This window comes from Mya arenaria, chromosome 11 (assembly GCF_026914265.1).
Source record: "Mya arenaria isolate MELC-2E11 chromosome 11, ASM2691426v1".
NCBI lineage: Eukaryota > Metazoa > Mollusca > Bivalvia > Myida > Myidae > Mya > Mya arenaria.
Genome location: NC_069132.1, coordinates 57,476,361 through 57,498,355, shown reverse-complemented (window position 1 = coordinate 57,498,355; position 21,995 = coordinate 57,476,361). Strand labels below are relative to the sequence as shown.

Genomic DNA, 21,995 nt, shown 5'->3' with positions numbered 1-21,995 from the left:
TTCGATCTTACAGTACTGGAAAAGGTCCTATAGAAAATGCAGTGTGGGGTTAAAGACAAAATGGGCAAACAACTGGTCTCAGTCAGAAAACCGGTGAACGGAAAACCTACAAATTGCCACGAAAACCGGTGAACGGAAAACCTACAAATTGCCACGAAAACCGGTGAACGGAAAACCTACAAATTGCCACGAAAACCGGTGAACGGAAAACCTAGAAATTGCCACGAAAACCGGTGAACGGAAAACCTAGAAATTGCCACGAAAACCGACCTTGTTTTTATAGTTTATACCAATTTATTTAAGCTTGATTATGAAGTCCCGCATTATGTTCTGTTTTAGGGACGAATAGAACGTGCTCCTGGTGGAGCTCGACCCAAGACCTGTGACCTCTTGGTTCAAAACAGAATGTTTATTAAGTTTAAACTTAGCTATAATACAAATGAATAGTGATATTCCTTATGGTCAGTCATTTTAGTCACGGTCATATGAACCACATCTAATGACTTTATAGCTCATCGTTTCAAACAGGTCAATCAGAGTAATGTATTTCGTGCACTCTATTTTGTTTATAGGAGTACGTGAATGAGTTGATTCATTATTGGCCGTAACGTCATACTTAATGACCTAATTAGTTTCAAGGGTAATATATTAAGCTTATTTGTTTTCGCAACAATTGTGATACAAGTTATTATAACATTATATTAATCATTCTCGTTGGCATAATGTTCGCGAGAATGTTGGATGTTGTCTTGTGTTTTGGGGGGAACCGGATAACCCGAGGAATCCCATTTGTCCGCCTTGTTGACCACAAATTTAACTATAACCTTAGTCAGTTCAATACAAATACAACGCACTAATTCACGCGGTCGCTGTCGCGCCATTCGACTAAAAAAATTATCGTTTATTTAAAGGAAACCCATGAACTATATCCTCAACTTCAAGTTAAAGGGCGTGAGCTGAAATGACCCAGGCAACATCTGCGTCTTCCAAGCTTATTGCGTATTCTTCAAGCAGAGAATTGAAACGTAAGTGCACGTGTAAACCGCTGCTATTTCAAGCATGAGAAATGAACATTTATCATGGCTGCAATAAAGATATCGAGAACGTGATGTTATCTTCACAAAGCCATGCATTTGAGGTGCAATATTTCAATCTAAAGTGGGCGTTTTCAACACAGCTATTATTTTGCACGCACTCACACGCTCCAGATAAATCAACGCAAAAAACATACCCAGAAACAGGACTCCAAATTAGTTAATAGTCAGTTTTTGCCAGAAAATCGATGAAATATGCAGCGAGAGCTCTGCACGAGAAGCATGCGGCAGAAAATGCAGGCGATACGATATGATTAGAAAATCAGTATTTTACTTGAAGTCAAAAAGGTAAGGTACAGCAAACACACAAAACAAACAAACAGACAACCAAACAATCAGTTAACTAACATGGAGCTCTGGTTTTATAAAGATATATTTAGGAAATCGATGGAATCTGCTGGGAGGACCTTGCAGAAAAAGTTGCAGGAGAGAAGGAAAGACATATTTAATTCGTCGTTGAGGCGATGATAAATTCTCTACTGTCACCACGTGCCGGTAGACAAGCATTAATTTCAGTCCATAGACTGTAATCTCGTCGTGCACGCGATCCGCGTCATCTGACACAACATTTATGGCGTCGGAGCACGCAATATGACAATATACGGCATTCATAGAGGCTAGCTACGATTACGGACTACATTATCGGCTGACTGGCCGTTAGATAATTGTTTTTTTCGGTTGCGTGACGTTTCTCATCACAAATAACGAAATTGCTAAATCACATTTCATTGGCACTAGTCCATATATTTTTTGCACGCTATGTTCTCTGAGAAAGAAATTGTGATCGACCGATATAAAGGGAAATAAAAATACTTTTGATCGTGCTCGTTTTCTCTGCGGCAAAAAAGAGATATGGTTTCTCTCATCACAAGATACCGCATCTATTTTATTGTTTAACAAGGAGAACTTAATATCATAACTGCGAACCCATCCAAAAATATTCATTTAACTAATGGTGTAATATTCCCATATTTGTACGTGTTCAATACATTTGCAAATTTAATAACCAGTAAAGAGGCGGTTTCGTAATTTACGATCCCATGATTAAACATGAAAATATGTAGGACACAGTTTAAGGTACTTGGAAATCTTGCCGTTTTCAAATAAGCGGACATTTTTCTTCGCAATCTTTATTTATGAAGTGAAAAACAATAAATGTTGTTATAAGGTCTGGTTACATAATTTGGCGTGGCTCCAACCCTTCGGTCTGAGTATTCAAAAGTTTCAAGTTAAATATTAAGTTAAACTTTAACGGCCCGAACTGTATTCTGGTCCTAATAGGCCATCCTCTTTTTCCAGAAAACTTGAATCGACAGAGGATCAAACCTTAGGACAGAAGATCAAACCTTAGGACAGAGGATCAAACCTAAGGACACCTTATGACAGAGGATCAACACTTAGGACAGAGGATCAAACCTTAGGACAGAGGATTGGGCAGAGGATCAAGCCTTAGGACATAGGATCGACCTTAGGACAGAGGATCAAACCTTAGGACATAGGATCGACCTTAGGACAGAGGATCAAACCTTAGGACAGAGAATTGGGCAGAGGATCGAACCTTAGGACAGAGGATCAACACTTAGGACAGATGATCACACCTTAAGACACACCCTCTTGACAGAGGATCACACCTTGGGACAGAGGATCGACCTTAGGACAGAGAATCTACCTAAGAACAGTTGATCATACCTAAAGACAGAAAATCATACCTAAGGACGAAAGATCAAACTTAGAAAAGAGGATCACACCTTATGACAGGGATCAAACCTTAGGACAGAGAATCAAACCTAAGGACCGGGATCAAAATTGAGGAAAGAGGATCAAAAACTATGACAGAGGATCACACGATAGAACGAAGGATCAAACCTTTGGACAAAAAAACCTACAAAATGTTGTTTTAAGAGTAACCTCGTTTTAGCTTGTCTGTCTTTTTCAAACAAAACTGTCGTGCTATTGTGATAGCCTTAATGTTGTTCTGATGTGATAGCCTTGGTGTCGTCCTGATGTGATAGCCCTGGTGTCGTTATATTGTGATAGCCCTGGTGTCGTGTTATTGTGATAGCCTTGGTATCGTTCTATTGTGATAACCCTGGTGTCGTTCTATTGTGGTAGCGCTGGTGTCGTGTTACTGTGATAGCCTTGGTGTCGTTCTATTGTGATAACCTTGGTGTCGTTCAGTTGTGATAGCCTTTGTGTCTTTCCATTGTGATAGCCTTGGTGTCGTGCTATTGTGATAGCCTTGGTGCCGTGCAATTAAAATACCCTGGTGTTTTTCCTGGTGTCTTTCTATTGTGATAGCCTTGATGTCGTGTTATTGTGATAGCATTGGTGACGTTCCATTGTGATAACCTTGGGATCTTTCCATTGTTATAGCCCTGGGGTCTTGGAATTGTAATCACCTTTGTGACAGGGCATTTGGACAAGGCTATCACATTACCCTGACACCAAGGTGTTATCGTGTTAGCCTTGTCGTTGTGCTTTTGTAATAGCATTGTTATCGGGGTATTGTGATAGCATTGATGTCGGGGTATTATGATAGCATTGGAGTCAGGGCATTGTGATAGCCTTGATGACGTGCCATTGTTATAGCCGTGGTATCGGGGTATTGCGATAGCCTTGGTATGGGGGCATTGTAATAGTATTGGTATCAAGGTAGTGTTATAGCCTTGGTGTATGGGTATTGTGATAGCCTTGATGACGTTGCTTTGTGATAGCACTGGTATCGGGGTATTGTAATAGCCTTAGTGTCGGGGTATTGTAAAAGCCTTGGTGTCGGGGTATTGTGATAGCCTTAATGAAGTGCTATTGTGATAGCCTTAATGACGTGCTATTGTGATAGCCTTGATGACGTGCTATTGCGATAGCCTTGATGACGTGCTATTGTGATAGCACTGGTATCGGGGTATTGTAATAGCCTTGGTGATGTGCTATTGTGATAGCACTGGTATCGGGGTATTGTGATAGCCTTGGTGACGTGCTATTGTGATAACACTGGTATCGGGGTATTGTGATAGCCTTGGTGACGTGCTATTGTGATAGCCTTGATGACGTGCTATTGTGATAACACTGGTATCGGGGTATTGTGACAGCCTTGATGACGTGCTATTGTGATAACACTGGTATCGGGGTATTGTGATAGCCTTGATGACGTGCTATTGTGATAACACTGGTATCGGGGTATTGTGATAGCCTTGATGACGTGCTATTGTGATAACACTGGTATCGGGGTATTGTGATAGCCTTGATGACGTGCTATTGTGATAACACTGGTATCGGGGTATTGTGATAGCCTTGATGACGTGATATTGTGATAACACTGGTATCGGGGTATTGTGATAGCCTTGATGACGTGCTATTGTGATAACACTGGTGTCGGGGTATTGTGATAGCCTTGATGACGTGCTATTGTGATAACACTGGTGTCGGGGTATTTTGATAGCCTTGATGACGTGCTATTGTGATAGCCTTGATGACGTGCTATTGTGATAGGACTGGTGTCGGGGTATTGTGATAGCACTGGTGTCGGGATATTGTAATAGCCTTGGTGTCGGGGTATTGTGATAGCCTTGATGACGTGCTATTGTGATAGCCTTGATGACCTTGGTGTTGGGGTATTGTGATAGCCTTGATGACGTGCTATTGTGATAGCCTTGATGACGTGCTATTGTGATAGCACTGGTGTCGGGGTATTGTGATAGCACTGGTGTCGGGGTATTGTGATAGCCTTGGTGTCGGGGTATTGTGATAGCCTTGATGACGTGCTATTGTGATAGCACTGGTGTTGGGGTATTGTGATAGCCTTGATGACGTGCTATTGTGATATCTCTTGTATCGGGGTATTGTGATAGCCTTGGTATCGGGGTATTGTGATAGCCTTGGTATCGGGGTATTGTAATGGCCTTGCTGTCAGGGTAATGTGATAGTCTTAGTGTGGTGTTATCGTGATAGCCTCATAGTATGTTGTGATAGCATTGGTATCGAGGTATTGTGATAGCTCTGATGTCGTGCTGATGTGATAGCCTTCGTGTATGGGTATTGTGATAGCCCTGGTGTCATGCTATTGTGATAGTCTTGATGTCGGGGTATTGTGATAATCTTGGTGTCGGGGTATCTCGATACCCTTGATGACGTGCTTTTGTGATAACATTGGTGTCGGGGTATTGTGATAGCCTTGGTGTCGGGGTATTGTGATAGCCTTGATGACGTGCTTTTTTGATAGCATTGGTGTCGGGGTAATGTGATAGCATTTTTTGTTTCGGGCTATTGTGAAAGCCTTTGTGACAGCATTGGTATCGGGGTATTGTTTCAGCCTTGCTGTCGGGGTATTGTTATAGCCTTAGTGTCGGGGTATTGTGATAACATTGATGTCGTGCTATTGTAATAGCGTTAGTGTTGTTGTTTTCTTTGTCGTGTAAAAAGGCCTTAAACAATGCTCATAACTCAAAAACGTTCAAAATGTTCGAATGGAACACTATACACATGTTCCCATAACTCTGGCTTCAATCAGTATTGAGTAATTCCCCTTTTTCGACTGAAAACAAAAATAGAACACACACGCGTTGGCGTTCGGTCCACAGCGTCTTCTATAAGTGTTCAATCCCAAAACCCATATTTGCATACGTCATTAAAATAAATTGTACATATACACGTCAAAAATTCATTGTTTTTCTTCTTAAGAAGATAGCCACATTTATGGCTTGGTGACAAAATTCTAAAACCGCACACATTCTATTCTTGGCCTTATTCCACTACTGAATCTCTGCGATAAGTGCCACTAATATATGGGATGATAAATGAACTTTGTCGCGATCTCCACAAACAATTACACAGCGAGCTATATTAAAGTGACCTGGAGGAACGGCTGTGGTCTCATTATGATAATAATGGCGGTTTTGTTTTAATTAAGAACACACGACATTCTGGAATGCCATAAACAATGTTCATATTAGGGATTAATTGTATAATAGTTTATAATACAATGCCCACATTAAGAACAACTTTATCAGTGACGAAGAGATTGTTATCCAAGTTTTGCGAGTGCACTCATAAGTGCTATTGATGCAGTAGACTCAAAACAAGAGTGTCACATAGGGCACATGCGGCTGGTGGACGCTCGTCTGATTATACGAATACAAACTAAAACCGTGCCGGTGGACGACGAGCAATATGTATTAAAATAAACCGGGAAACATATTTATTATTAATGACACTAATGTATTAATAAGTATTTTGTTGTAATAAAACGACAGTATTATGTTGCGCGAAACATATCAATTATAATATTATACCTCACATAAATTTGTCCCTTCTTTATATATATAATCTCGATCGGTCCGTATATTATTGTATATTGATGAAAATCAAGTTTTATGACGTCAGCGGTCCATATTATATTTTTGGCCGGTCCGGACCTCGCCAAAAATGTAATATGGACCGCTGACGTCATACGATTGGTTAGTGCGGCTTGCTATTTTCACAACGGCGAAAAATTGTCGCAAATAAACATTATCAAGTCTGTTAAATAAAACACATTTAAATCGCTTTAAAAATATTGTCTTGAAAAGTGTTCGGTATAATATAAGAAATATAACACACCACTTCGGGCCATATGGCATTATAAGGACCGGTCAGTCAGCCCCAGAAGTTGAATGGACCTCGGCGTTATATTCACCTTTGGTGGCTGACTGGCCGGTCCTTATAACGTCATATGACCCTCAGTGGTGTGTAATATTGCTTAAATAACACAACAAAATTATGTCGCGTGAAACATAAACATTCTAATTACACAACAGTATCATGTTGCGAGAAACATTTAAATTATAATTACACACCAGTATTATTTATAGGATACCACGAGCTAAAAAACAGCAAAACAACAGGGTGTACTTGACGCCTGCGCAGTACCAACGCGCAATACGGCCAACTGCAGCTCGGGCCGTATTTTGTATGCACGGTCAGGCATGTCACGATCGTAATTAACGCGCGTCTCTCGTTCTCACCGCTCCGTATTCCCACATGTCGCAAAGAGACGGTGTGTGAATGTGCCGAGAATCACTTACAAGTAATTACACGTATGATACCGCATAATTTGAGTCGCATCAGCACTTCTTCCAGCTCGGGTTACTTTGAAAAACCGCTACACGAGCCGACGGGGATCGTCGACCAAGGAGTATTCGGGCGTGGATGGGGTCTTTTGCCATACAGTTGAGGACTTAACGAGTCAACAATTGCATGAATTCATTGCTTATTCTATATATACGTGAGGCTATTTTGAGCCTCTTATCAGTAACGTTTTGTGCCGGTATTATACATTGATAAACGTGGTTCCCAACTGAAGTCAAATGAATGTGATGCTATCTCTGTATGTCAGTCTGTGCAGTTTAAACAAAAAAATATGAAATAAAGTAGATGTTTGCCAAATCGGCTTAATGGACGTTTTAGGGACTAAATTTGGTTTTTAATCTTTTTTATCAGCTTTATCATGCCCTTGACTTGCACGACAACTGAGGCATGTGGATGTACATCGTGAAGGTATTGGCATTTGTTTCAAATAAATCACTATCAAATTAAAGACATAGCTCAGTTACCACGTATTTTCTTTGAACAGTCTCCCCGCAGTTTGAAATGTTTACAGGGAATTGTTCCGCGGTCTAATTCTACAATTATTCATCACTTATCTGCCCGGTTTATACTACACGAAATCGGCAATATTGAAGGGTCGCCGATAACGCGCCAATTCATCAAGGTGTCGTCTGCGCAGAAACCACTTTCCTGTGCAGACGACGTGACAATATAATCCAAAATCAATCCGGATATCTCAAGAGAATCTTTAAACCTGGATACTTGCGTAACTAGGAAACAACATTTACAATATAAATGTTCGTTTCTACGTGCGGTATCAAGTTTGAATGACATGTTTATAGATGAAATACTAGGTTACTGACGTTTTAGTAAATCCCAAACCATATTGTTCAGATAAAAAAGCACATGAAGCATATGTAAACTCTTCCCGATATTACCTCAGTCGACAAAGGGTTAGAGTTATGGGACTTATCAGTGAGTAGTTACTACGCATTTGTACATGGTTCCTTGCTTATACTGCACGAATGAATACACAAGGAAAGAAACACGTTCAATAAATATCTAGTTAGAGTTATGGGACTTATCAATTGGTCGTTATTACACATTTGTATATGGTTCCATGCTTATACTGCACGAGGAAATATTCACAAGCCAAGAAACTCGTTCACGTTTTAAAGGGACTGACAAGGAAAAGTATAATATTCGTGGGAAATGTCATTAAAATGCTCGTATCAATGATAAATTATTGATCAACACAAGTTCAAATATAAAGAGCTATGTTATGAACAGATTTTGAAAAATGCGATATAAAATTCTTGGGCTTGCCGAAGAGCATAGTAATGCTATTGAAATGGAATTGTTTTAGGATAAACATTGCACACTTCTGTTTAAAACAAATAAGTTTTTAACATAGTTTGAAAAAAGTCTGTAAACCAGTCCCATTGATGGTCATGGTAGTGAGTTTGCGGAAAAAACAATTACCTGTTAGCAGGGCAATAAAACTCTCTTTTCACAAAATCATCTGCTGAATAATGAATAACAGAATCAAGTCGGTATTACCACAATAGCTGTTCATAAAAAAACCCTGCCCACTCAAAATACATACTTCTGGAGAACAAAAAACTATGTGGGCGATTCATATTCTTTAAACATTGTACATCACGATTTTTAGCTCCATTCCAAGCATTGTGTAAGGGAAAAACAAACAGGGCATGTTTACGGAAAGAATCTGACATTTATGATAGTTTCAAGGCTGCTGGCAGGTGTTTATAAAGCATTTTCTTGCTATTTATTTGCCAAGGCTATTTGCTCTAGGGATCGAATACATCTGCCTGCATTTTATTTGCTTAGCTAAGAATGAGAAGACATATTGTATACAAAGTGTGTCATTAGGTATAAAAAAGAAAGCCACATTTGAAAGATATTCACCACACACGGAGTATCTCCACAAGGTCATCAGAGTTGTTTCCCTTTGTTTAACCAGTTTTGTCTTTGGGATACATGCTCAAATTATTATTTTGGAACTATTTTGAGCATATTATACATGAAAAATAACTTTTTTAATTCTGACTGTTTAAACACTATTTAACCAAGTATATGCATATAAGTAAACATGTTGGTTTTAACAGCATATCAGCACATTCTAGTTTAGGAATTAGCATTTGTTTTTTTTACTCATGTATAAAATCATTGATACATCCAAGAATACTTATATACATCTTATAAAGTGGACATACTTATGAAAAAACTCTATATTTAAATTTATGTATATCATGGTTTTAACTGTTATGGTATAAATTTAAGGTTGAATCAGGTGTGTTTAAGGTACATTTGTGGGCCAAGTGGGACAAGTGCCCATGTCCCCACTGCTAGATCCCCCACTACACAATGCTACAAGGCACCAAACATTACCTAACAATCACAATCAATATCATTCCTGGCAAAAGTATGATGACAATTCTTGAATACAATTGTACAATGTAAAAAGGATTTTCTAACCGAATCTTGTTTTGTGTCTCTGAGCACTGGTTTATGTTTTTTTTTCGCTAAATAACATCATTTTGATAATGTCAAAGACGAAAAGATAACATTGGTGGCAAAATTACATGTTGCCCCAAAACTTGTACCATGAACAAATGGGGGTGGGGAGAAGGGGATTTTCTATTCATAAACAATTGAAACATTTCAAGGTTTTTCACTACCCATACCTGTCTCTAAAGAATGGTTTGGGCAGTTCGGGTTCAGGAGCCCTATGTCTCGGTGAGATGTCCGAGGCCAGAATATGATGAAGGAGTCGGCAGTCTATAAAAAAATATTTGTGGCACTTTAGTGATGGACTTTTTTTAATTCATTTTCTCAACAATTATTCAGTCCAGTTTTATCTGAAATAAGTGGATGCTTTTTTTTAATTATTTAAAAAAGAAAATTAGATTAAATTTAATTAACGGAAATGGTTTCTTAAAATTGATATTGTCTATATAGTTAAAAAAAAAAATAGCCTGCCCAAAAAGAATCCTGTGTACACATTCAATTCATTACAACTATAAATCATCATATTTTGTTCTTGAAACTAAAGAAGAAGAAAAAGCACTACCTTAGATATCATTTCAAAGTTATAACATGAAACATGCACTAGCACATTAGAAAAAGGAATATTAAAAACAAGTACCTTGCTTCTCCTTGGCAGGTGACCTTGACCTTGGTTTTGGAGAAGATCTAGTCTTCGGTGACCTTGCCCTGTGTGGTGATTTTGCCTTTGGTGACCTTGAATTGAATAAAATCAGGCATAAGATCGTATATAGAAACAATGGGCCATTTTATCAAAGAATGTATAAAACACTTAATTTTCGATCCAACTGTTCATGGTCGTAGCAAGATATATTTCGAAACAAGGAGTATGGCTGAAAAGGTTACAATAGGATTATTCAAATAGTTCAGTTAGAATCTTGGATTTTATTTTACACTTGCTTCCTCTACAACTGAAAATCCTGTCTCACAATTTGTAATAGTAAGCTTGTTGATAAGATGACCTGAATCTGTTCAAGTTGAACTAAGTGATATATAGTTAAACAAAATCAAAATATCTCAATGTGTCTCTTCAAAAGAATTGTGTCAAAAAAGTGTTTTTTCACAAAATGAATTATTGACATGTTATCTTTGTTCAATTTATTTTGAGTGAACCAGTAAAGTTGTTTTTATAACTCAAGTTAAGGTTACAGATTTTTGGGCAAAAATCTTATGGTGCGACACAAATATCAATTAATACCTGAAACAACCCATGAAAGTAGTAATGCACTTGAATAACATTTTCCAATATATTTCATATAAAACCTGGAAGTCTTAAACCCAGAAAAGAGATTTGTGAATATAGGGCAAGGATCATATAAGCACCTACCTTGCTCTTGCAGCTCGAATCTCCATGTCAGAAGTATCGTAAATGGTGGGCCTTGGTGCACGAGCCCTTGGTGCAGGAGTATCCAGGGGTGATGAACTCTCATCTAGATCAAGGACAGTTTGTCTGGAGTAGTCTCCCTTGTGTGGTTGTTGCCTGGTAACGGTTGTTTTGGAGAATGCCCTATTAGTGGGCACCTGTAGGTTGGACTCTGGACTGTAGGACCGGGGATGGTAGGGCTTAGTGTTTGGTTCCCTGCTCATGCCTAGCATTTTTGCCTAGAAAGAAAACAGAAAATCTCAAGTATATGACATAATGAAATGTTGCGGGTACTGCAACTTTCAACATAAAAAATGTTCAAATCACATTCAGACTTGTTTTAAATGTATAATGAGTGTACAACGTTGTTTACTGATGTCATGATAAGTTGTATTTTAGTTCAATGTTTTTGTAAAAAAAAATCCTTAAAAACAGTGCTTAATTTAGTTATTTATTTGGTTTTTTTAATAATAGTTTATGTAAAAAATATTTTTTCAGTTGCTATCTCTTGAATTATCATAATATAGTTTTCAAGATCTATGTTATAAAAGACTGCCATTGGTGCCCATGATATATCTGACATGGGGTATGTCAGAAGGAATTCTCCAGCACAACCATATTCAACGCCAACCTATCCAGTGTGCAAAAATAACAATATTAAAGAGGCCTCTCTTGCACATAACGTATGATTTGGTTTATTGCTAAGTTAACTCCTACATACCATTATGGAGAGCCATTCTACTTACCTGCATGGCCATTTGCTGCTCCTGCAGTCTTTCCATGTACTCGATCCTACGCTCTGTCATTTCTGCCAGCTGACGTTCAAGCGTGTGTACGCGCTCATCTGTCTGACCATCTGTTTTGCGAGTCTTCCCACCAGATATTTCCTCCATCTTGTCCAACACCTGTGCCATTTTTAACTCCAAGTCCACCTGAGCCTAAAATACAACAAAATGGTTACAAATGAGACTTTCAAGATAAAAAAAAATCATGATGCTTTAGAAACAAATATAACATGAACACCAAAAATAAATATTTCACTCGTGGCTTAACTATAGTGGCATATAGTTTTTCAAGCTCACTTGGTGAAATATATACAAGATCTTACACTGAAACAAACAATTATTCCCTTATTACAGTAGTGCTGACCTTGATGAAAGGCTGAGTGGCAGCGACAGCAGCACTTGCAGCAGCAGCGGTAGTAAGCACCTGGTCTAAATTGGAACCACCCTGGTCTGGTTGCCGTGGTTTCAGCTCTCCAGTTGAGGAGGTGGAACTAGCTTTACTGTCATGTCCGACAATATGCGGCTGGATTACCCGCCTTACTGGTCCAAATTGCCTATTTTTAGGAAGAAGACTTAATTCATTCTCATGTTTTTGGCAAGAGATACACAAAGTGTACTTTATATAGGAAAGGAATTCTGGGTATTTGATAAAAAATAGGCAAACAAGTTGTGCGTCATGCAAAAGTTTTGTCAAAAAGAAATTTAGAGCATATATGAATATGAAAATTAAAACGGTAATAAATAAATAAATTTATAATTATATGTTTACATCTTTGATAAATTTAAGACATAGTGGTCTATCTTAAACATGCATTAAGCAGAAACACAATCATCATGCAACATCTTTCATCACCTAAAAGGCGTACACATGCTGAAATAATTTAGCACAAGATGCTGCAATCATCTTAGTCTATCAAAAATTAAAAATGTCTAATATTGAACTAAGCAATCTATTTCATTCATTCATACATTCAAGGAAAAAACAATATCCATTTATTTTATTCATCCATTATTTTTTACTAGGACCTATTTTCAGTTGTATATTTAAGTAAATAACAAGTACATAGAATTCCAGCAAACTCAATTGGTTGGAAATTTAAACTCAAAATTTAAAAAGAGTGAGAAAATTTTTCATTGATATTTCAATCAAATCATTTGTTTGACAAGTTTTTACATAATTTCTACCCTATATGCATACAGTTGCATTATAATGATATAGATGTATGGATTGTTTTTGAACAGAGTACATAGTAGTTTTAAAGTTCTAGAATACCAGTAATGCAGATGTAAGTGACAGATATATGTCAGAAATACCTATAGCTGTGGGATTTAGTCTTTTGAGATGGCATACATTTGTTAGCTTGCTTCTGGTAAGGCCATAGCCAACTATTATTCAATAACAAATACTGACCCTTTTTTTGAACAAATTGTAACAATAGGAAATTTTTCTTTTCTAATGTGCAATCTGGCTACGAATCTGAATGCCATTAGACAATTGTATAAAACTGGTTATTTTTTTATTTGGTCAAGTTATCTAAAATGTTTATTGATTGGTCAATATTTATCCAGTGTACTAACCAATCAAATTGTTTTAATGAGTCAACTTGCCAAAAGATGACATGTGGAAAACTTATTAAAAATTTATACAATTGGCTGTTTTTTACGAATGGCTTTTTCAATTTTACCAGAAACAAACAACAATACATATATGTCACTGGTGTGTTGCCTGCTAGTAATCCTGCATAAATATGTTGACAAAAAATGATTTTTAATATACTGCCATTTATTGTACAATCATAATGCCTCTTTTATGAAGAAATAATATCACAACAGTTGAAGCAATGTGAGTATAATGTTTATATGGTTTAATGGTTAACTTTTTGGATAATAACAACCTACAGCAAACAGCTTAAATTGTAATTTTAATAAAAACAATGTTGTAAATTAATGCAGACTTAACTATGCAACTTACATTATAATGATTTTGTGGGAATAAAAGCTAACTCCACCAGGCAAACTCTACTTGGCTAAGAAAAAAAATCTTGACAAATGCTTCTGGAACTTGCTCATTATTTATGGTGATATAAGAGGCAACATCCCAGAACATAACTTTACTAATATAAACTGAAGGAATACACATTACTGATAACTGAAAATGATAATACACAATATACAACTTAAAAAATGTATAATTATATCTATAAATAATAACTTAGAACTATTAACAGAAGACATATTAAATTAAGTTTCCAACTTGAGTACAACATATTCACTATTGAATACATTTCATACATAGTTAAGAAAATTGTAAGTGTGGCCATAGAAATAAATTGTATGAGAGTGTACATTCTATTCAGCAGTGAAAAATTAAACATCTCCAGATTAAGATCTTTTGGCATTAAAAATGGTATCCAAGCAACAATAGGCACACAGTTGACAATTTTCCTAGATATAATCATATCAAGTTTAGACAACTACATGCTTGGATAAAAGTTACTGCAGAATACAAATCATACTTTAAGATGAAAGCGTATGGCACTTGCATGAAACATAATGTCAGAATGTCACTCATTTAAATTGGTGTTGTCTTTCATTAACCGGTATATGAATTCAAGTTTAATTTGATTTTCAATTGATAAACAAATTCATTCTTGTCTTTTATAACGCTCTATCGGAATGTAAAACACTAAAAAATTAAGAACATTTTTTTTCTTTAAAGCATGACCAAACAATTGTGCAAAAAAGAAGATTTAAATCATTAAATAAAAAGTTTCAATGATTTTGTTTTTCTTTTATCCAAGCAGGATTCAGTAAATATCAGGGTTAGAATTGACATCGTAATGATGACAAACTACTCCATGGTTAGTGGGTTTCTGTACGAGTTCACCTTATCGACTCTGGACCAAAACTTCGCTGACTAAAGTCACAAAATTCATATCAATAAATGAATATTTAAATTATCGCAGGCATGAATTGTAGCAAAAAACAAAAGCACCACAGGCAGATGTCAACCAAGGCTCATCCATTTTTTTTCAGTAGATAAAGTGGCTTTACTTGACAAACTCAAGTTTCATGTAAATATATTGAATGTTTTTTTGACATAATTTCAGTAATGGGCAATATTACTTGTTTTTGTGGATTTGCACCGTGACAACTTCGGCACCAAGGCCTCAACAATACCTCAACGTTTTTGCCCTCCAAAAATGCACTCGCTTAAAGGCATAGAAGAACATTTCGATATATTTTAACCATTCTTGCCGTTATCATATTAAAGTTAAATTAAGTCAGGCAAATTAATGTTATCAATGTTCAATCAAATGGAAATTATATAGATTTCCTCCAAAACTTAACTGTCATACTTAAGTGTCATACGAAACATTACCATCATGAAACTGAATCAGTTTATAATTCTGTATGCAACTCAAAACAATTAAGAAATCTCTGATAAAGCATGAAATGTAGTTAACATCAGCAAACAAGAAAAAACACAATATAAGGCAAAAAACATATATAGCTCAGGGGCTATTAGTACTAACAATATAGCAAGACAATTCAGAATAATTTTAATTATTTGGCATAGACCATAAACATATATTTACACCTCAACTTCCGTTCCTTAAATGAACTGCCTTTCAGCAATTGCGTTCATCAATCGATGAACGCAACATCTTCGTCCTTTGGACTCCACACACATTGACCAACCCAATTGCGTTCATACCCCGATAATGACATCAACCCCGCAATTCATTCCTTAAATGAACCTGACCAGCAAAAAAAAGTCTCCTAGTAAATATGACATAAGCGGGAAATGGTTTGCAGGGATGGAAAGGCCAGAAGGATTTCACTTGTTTGTGACTTGATAGATTCCTGTGACTACCGGTTGATATATTTAGATCCTTGCACCTATGGTGTGATTCTTGGGTCCATGACACTTTTAAGGTAGTTTATGTTTTTTTGTGATGAACAATATATTTAATGATGCCAAAAACATAAACAGCTTCAAAACAGGCTTGGGCCTTTTTTGGGAACACCTTTAGATCAGCAAAACCATATTATAAAAGAAAAAGTACAAAAACATAACCACATTAAACTTATGAACAAGATCAACAGGACTTTTGAAACACTTCTTATTGACAAAATTTGAAATGCAATGTATTATTTGATGTCTATTAAACACTTTATGATTTTTAGTGAATAATGCTAATGAGAGTTAGAGTATTAAATGTCCATCAGTTTTATATCAAATGACTTAAATATATTGTTTTTTTTCTATAAACAATAGCTCTCAATTCCAAATGTTTGCCAAAACAAAACACAACAAAAAGAGCCATCAATGAGCTCTTGTCCCCACCTCTTGGCAAAGGCTTCTTTTGCCATCCTCTGTTTGTCATTCATCTTGAAATCGGAGATGAAGACGTCCTTGACCTTATGAGCGTCTGGGGCCTCCGGACCGTCAACCATTCCTCCCTGCCGCAGGCCTCGGCCATACGCCTGCTGGAAGAGTAAGATTAGTTCTTGTACAGGGTATTCCAATTGTGAATAAAATTCCAAAATCATAAAAGCAAAAACCTGTTTGAGATTATCTAATAATTTCCCTAGAAATGCCCTGACTTCTACTCAGACCTGCAAACTCTGAGAAATACGTAATGTGTTTGCTGTAATTTGTTGTTTTTTAAGCTCTTCAGAGCCTGTGTCATATTATAAGGGCTGCCTTTGGCTCACTTTATTTCAGTGAACAATTCTTTAAATTATTAGTTGAAATCTGTTCATGTGTTATTCAAACACTAGTTCATAAAATGCATACCAACTGGAAAACTACAGTAAATTTACTATAATTATTGTGCAGGGAGTAAAGAGAAAGTTATTCAGTGACCTTAACCTTAAGCAAACTTATATTTTGGAAAGTCATAGGAAGTGAGATAGAGTATTTCATGCCTGTGGTTTATTGTAAAACAATGGTGGATTACGTATATCCTGATAAACTCACTGATTGAAGGATTGAGATTATTGTATAATTTCACAGTGACTTTATTTTCAATATTTAGCCTGTTTCTTTGTGAAATACAAACATGAAAGCACCCAGTGCCTTAAAGAAAACTAAGTAACATATTTTTTGATATGATGTCACTGAGTTTAAAGTTAAAGCTCAAATTTCCAATTAAATTAAAAATTATTATTTATCATGATTTAAAAGCTGCTGTTACAGTATGAAATTGTTTCTTTCAATATATTTTACTTGGGTTATTTACTCATCAAGAAAATATTATATTCATGACAAAACCACTTGTGACATATAGCTTCAAGTGCTCCCTCAGTGAAATCCATAATGTATTTAAAAGACATGTCAAAATGCTGTTCATGTTTGTTAATCTACATACGATTTGCAAATCATGAAGTAAAAACAATTTGTTCAAGGAATGTTTAAATTCAGCATAAATTTCTATGTCATCATGATAAAAATAGATCTTAAGGCAGACACTTCAACACCAGGCGCCAACCTTCGAATGAAATGCAGCTGCTGTAGTTTTCATATCATCATCAGCATTACTGTTGTAGTCGCTGTCACCACCATCTAACAGGTTCCGTGACAGAGCAGGGGGAATAACACTGTCATCTGCAAAGAGAAATACATTATGCTTCCTAGACTTAGTATTACTTAATTTCTCAAATCTGGTTTCAGAAACAAGACTAAAAGCTTCAAATAACTGCAAACCTTAATATTACTGGAATGCTTTCAGACAGTCTAGAATGTTTAAAATTCAGTAGTGTACTGAAGGGAAAACTGTCATGTATATTGCCACACGACGACTGCAACAGCTATATTGTTCAGAACTTGAGAAAATTGTGCATTATTGTTGAGACTCCATTGAAGTTTCAGACAACAGTAAGTATATCTTAACTTCAAAATTAAGAACTGTTGCTTGAAGGTCAGGGGCCAGGATTACATATATATTATATCTCAAGTCTGAGTCTAGACTTAGACTCATAAAAGCACTTTTATTATATTAAAAAAAATCTTTATTTTTTCATTAATTTTACAAAAACAAAGAGATAGAGCAAAATAGTAATAAAATTCATCAAATTTCCAATCTTAAATACCTAGGGTCTTCTCTGCACCACTTGACCCTTTATCATCCCTAAGCCTGTAACCCGTGCTATGGTATGTCACCGGTGGGGTCGTTGTCTTGGTAACAGGGTCACTGATGACGGAGGATGGGGATACAAAGTTGGTTGCAGACACCGTGACAATCCTCTCCGGAACTGTTACAATCTCTGGCTGGCTGCTTCCACTGCTCATATCCGGGGCTGGATGGTTTAATTAATCAAATTTTTAATATGAACATATAAACTGTATCAATAACCTAACAATCAATAACCTATAACCAACTTTATCAATAGAAAGAATGTGAGCAGATACAAGACTACATAAATTGCATATAATTTTTAGAACTTTTCTCCATTCAAATGCTTTTCAAATTGAGAAAATCTTCTGACTTACATGTAGATATGAATATATGAATATAAAATCATGCCAAAATAGCTGATATAATCGCAAGTATATACATCTATATATATTCTTTTTTTAATACAATATACTGTAAAAGATCTGCTCTTATAAAATCTCGTTTGTTATTTCAAGATGTACATTGTTTTATATTCATTCAGGGAAACCATGTTTAATAAATTTGGAAATATTATGCATTTTTGGGAAGAGGAGAATAGATAATTTTTTGCAAGGGTAAAACAGGCCATAGGATGTTAATTGCACCAAGTATAATCACTGAATTAATGTCAAACGTCTCTCTATTTTAGGCTGTGAAAGCATATTTTCACTAAGCAAACTGGTAAACTGAAAAAAACAAGAAAAGATCTTCCATAAAGCAACTTCTGCCTTTCTAGTGAAAATTCTCTGGTTTTAATTCTACCTAGACCTCTGACTAGTATCATGATTAATATTTCTCTAATTTTATTTGGCAAATGTACACGCACTGCAAAATTTGAATCTTTTCTGGCATATTTTAACTTAACTGTTAAAGTAAAAAAACAAAAAACAATGAATTAGATTCATGTCAAAAACGATGAATTATGTATCATGTATCACTCAATACTATGACACAATGTTCGTTAAGCTGGTATGCTATTTCTGAATTCCTGTAACTTGACATCCCCCTCCCCCTTACACGCACCATGAGTAGTAATAATCTCAATGCTGTCTTCTAGATCATGGAGCAGGTTTTTCTTCTCTGGAATCTGTGGACCAACTGGCAAGTCCTCTTTCCTTGGCTGTGTTTTCTGAGGCGTATGTCGCTCAACACGGTACTTTGGTGTACTTACAAACTGGATATCCGATTCTATCATATCAACTTCCCCATTACTTGTAGAGGGCACCTGAGATTTTGATGGCAATTTGTTATCACTAGTAGCACTCTTTGAGCTGGCAGTACTTGACTGAGATTTCTTATCAAACTCAACCTTAGGTTTGGATTTGGCAATGTTTACATCTTCGAAAGGTTTTTCGGCAGACTTTTTCACTTTTTCGATTTTAAATTGGTTACCATACTGACTATCCATCCCTCTCGGAAACATCTTTCCAGCACTAACCGTTTTCTCACCATTTGAGTCATTGGAGCTGATTACACCTTCTTTATCCGCAGAATTTCGAACATTTGAAGCACCAGTTGGTTTCCCACTAAGTTTGCATCTTAATAGAGATGAAGGAACTTTACCATCACTTGAGACAGACGTTCTTGGACTATCATCATCATCATTATAAGGTGACTTGATTTCTTTTAAATGCTTTTTCGATATTTTCACTTTTTGAGGCCCACTAGAGTTAAAATTCTCTACCCCATATGAAGTCTTAGAGCATTTTGATGAAGAGCTACTAGAATGCCCATTATTCTCAGGCTGTTTAGCCCCATTTACAATAATGTTATGTTCACTTTTCTCATGGGTGGATTTTATCAATATATCGCTTGCTGTCGTGCTCTCATCAGAACTTCTATCATGTGAGTAGTCTCCCATTTGTGGACCAGTAAGAGTTGCCCCTCTTGTCTTAATGTCACTTGCTGTCTGGGTCTTACTAATTACACCACTGTCATGGCTCAGATCTTGGACAGGCTAAAATAACAAGTAAAAAATGTTTGGTTTAACTGTATCACTATTAATATGTAATTTGTGGAATCATTCTTTCAGTAATAAACATATTTTAAACCAACTGAGTGATATTTTTGAAACAAAATTCAATAATTCTTTATTAATGTAGAAATAATTCTTTATTAATGTAGAAATAAATTAACTAGTGCTTGTTCCACAGCCTTACAAATGCATGTATTCTGGACAATTCTGTCAATCCAGTTTTAAATGCTAGACATTTTCTTGAAATATTCAGCTTTGGCCTAAATTGAAGACCAAGCAATTTAAGAAAATTACTTGTGATATTCATTTTTATTTTCTTCATGCATAGCTATTGCATCAATTTGACATCATATATTTAACACTGTAAAAGTGTTGTTGTTGTTTTAATTCTTTTATGTTAAAGTATATAAATCAAAACAAACAATCTATTACAAGATTATGTCATGTAACCCACCTTGCAAGCAGACTGCCTGCTAGCCTGGGACAATGCAGACCGAGCACTGTGGGTGGAAGCCCCCGAGGCCGCGCTGACATGTGACCTTGATGACGTCCCTGAAGCCGCACTGACATGTGACCTCACCGATACCTCACTCACATGAGACCTTGCTGAGGCACCAGTGACTCCTGACCTGACAGAACCCAGTGATTTCTCTGACCTAAAAGAGAATATAGAGAAAAGTTTTCAAAGCCTAATTTTGGGAAACTTTAAGTCAACAAGGTAACCACTGCAAGTCAAGCTGTGAATACATGTGTATAAACAAAAGCTGTCCCATAGTTAGATTGTGGCAAGTATTTTTTATCTTTTGGCAAATATAACAATTCTAAAAATCTGGTTTGAATGTCAGTTTCTAATTTTAATGACTGCTAACCTATCACTAAGCTGCTGTGAGAAGGTCAAAGGGTCCTCCTGCTGTGATCTCTTAGAGCCCTGACTGTGAGCAGAATGACTGGATTGAGCCAGCGGGTCTGTATGCTGGGACTGAAGCGAACCATGACTGCTAGCAGAGTGGCTGGACTTGTTCACAGCCTTAGCAGCAGCGTCTGTTATACTGAGGAGCTCCAGCATGCTCCTCTGGCCACCTGGCCCACTGCCACCTGAATCACGGCTGTCATGTGATGTGTTACCTGAAGCAAGGATATGAAAATGTAATCAAGAACAGTGAGTCTGACAGTATTAGTTGGAATTAGACAGATAAAAATATTTTGCATTCAGCAGGTGTCTTATACTTTTAAGAAATTTTATATTGTAATGCTATCTTTGGAGAGGGGATTTATTTTATGCAAGTTTAAAATCAAATTAAAAACCCACTTATCTTAATCATTGGAGTTATATAAATTTGGAAAAAAAAACATCACAAGAATTAACCACAAAAACCAAGATATCCACAAGCTGGTGCTAAAGGCTAAAAAAAGTGTAACCAACACTAACTTAGTCTAACTACACTCATCAAGTTTCAAGTCATGACAAAAACTTAAATCAAAGCTACTTGATGTTTATTACCTGATCTAGGCTCCACTTCTGTTCCAGACATGTTTCTGAAGAACAAAACCAATCAAAATATGGTGACTTTTTTTCACTGTACAACAAAAAATAATTCTTTTTTTACCTTCCTCCGAGGTATTTTTTATTAAATATAATTTGATATAAGTGTATTTTGTTAAGTTTATTATAGACCATTATTAAATCCATTAAAAAACAGGTTTTACCTCTTTCAACAACTTTGATAAACAAAGTTTTTATTGTTGCAGACAACAGTTTTGCATATGTGAACTGCAGGTGCCCTTCATGTATAAATCGTTATGTGTTGACATTAAGGAGTAAAAAACACCTAACACTCTGCTTCAGAGTCTTTGACGATTTTTGTGTTAGCGGCTCAACGCATCCATATCTCACTTTTTGTTTTCCAAGCCAAGAATGACAGATCCCAGTGCTAAGTATATTGAGCGGAAAGATAACGGGCACCT

The 21,995-nt window shown here is 36.3% G+C and overlaps 1 protein-coding gene across 2 annotated transcripts in view; it reads right to left on the bottom strand.

Moving 5' to 3' along the window:
* The window catches only part of LOC128207941 (protein TALPID3-like), a 99,740-nt gene that overhangs the window by 76,785 nt on the left and 960 nt on the right, over window positions 1–21,995 (bottom strand). The window contains exons 2-14 of one of the 2 annotated variants that reach the window (XM_052911151.1): window positions 21,532–21,566; window positions 20,900–21,155; window positions 20,485–20,686; window positions 19,079–20,012; window positions 17,991–18,197; window positions 17,390–17,505; window positions 16,243–16,385; window positions 14,779–14,808; window positions 12,256–12,445; window positions 11,853–12,044; window positions 11,071–11,345; window positions 10,345–10,439; window positions 9,884–9,977 (exon numbers count right to left, since the gene is read on the bottom strand). In XM_052911151.1, the coding sequence (XP_052767111.1) occupies window positions 9,884–9,977; window positions 10,345–10,439; window positions 11,071–11,345; window positions 11,853–12,044; window positions 12,256–12,445; window positions 14,779–14,808; window positions 16,243–16,385; window positions 17,390–17,505; window positions 17,991–18,197; window positions 19,079–20,012; window positions 20,485–20,686; window positions 20,900–21,155; window positions 21,532–21,562 (2,765 nt within the window). In that variant the 5' untranslated portion in view covers window positions 21,563–21,566. The remainder of the gene's footprint in view (window positions 1–9,883; window positions 9,978–10,344; window positions 10,440–11,070; window positions 11,346–11,852; window positions 12,045–12,255; window positions 12,446–14,778; window positions 14,809–16,242; window positions 16,386–17,389; window positions 17,506–17,990; window positions 18,198–19,078; window positions 20,013–20,484; window positions 20,687–20,899; window positions 21,156–21,531; window positions 21,567–21,995) is intronic. The other variant, XM_052911152.1, reaches the window with a different exon arrangement.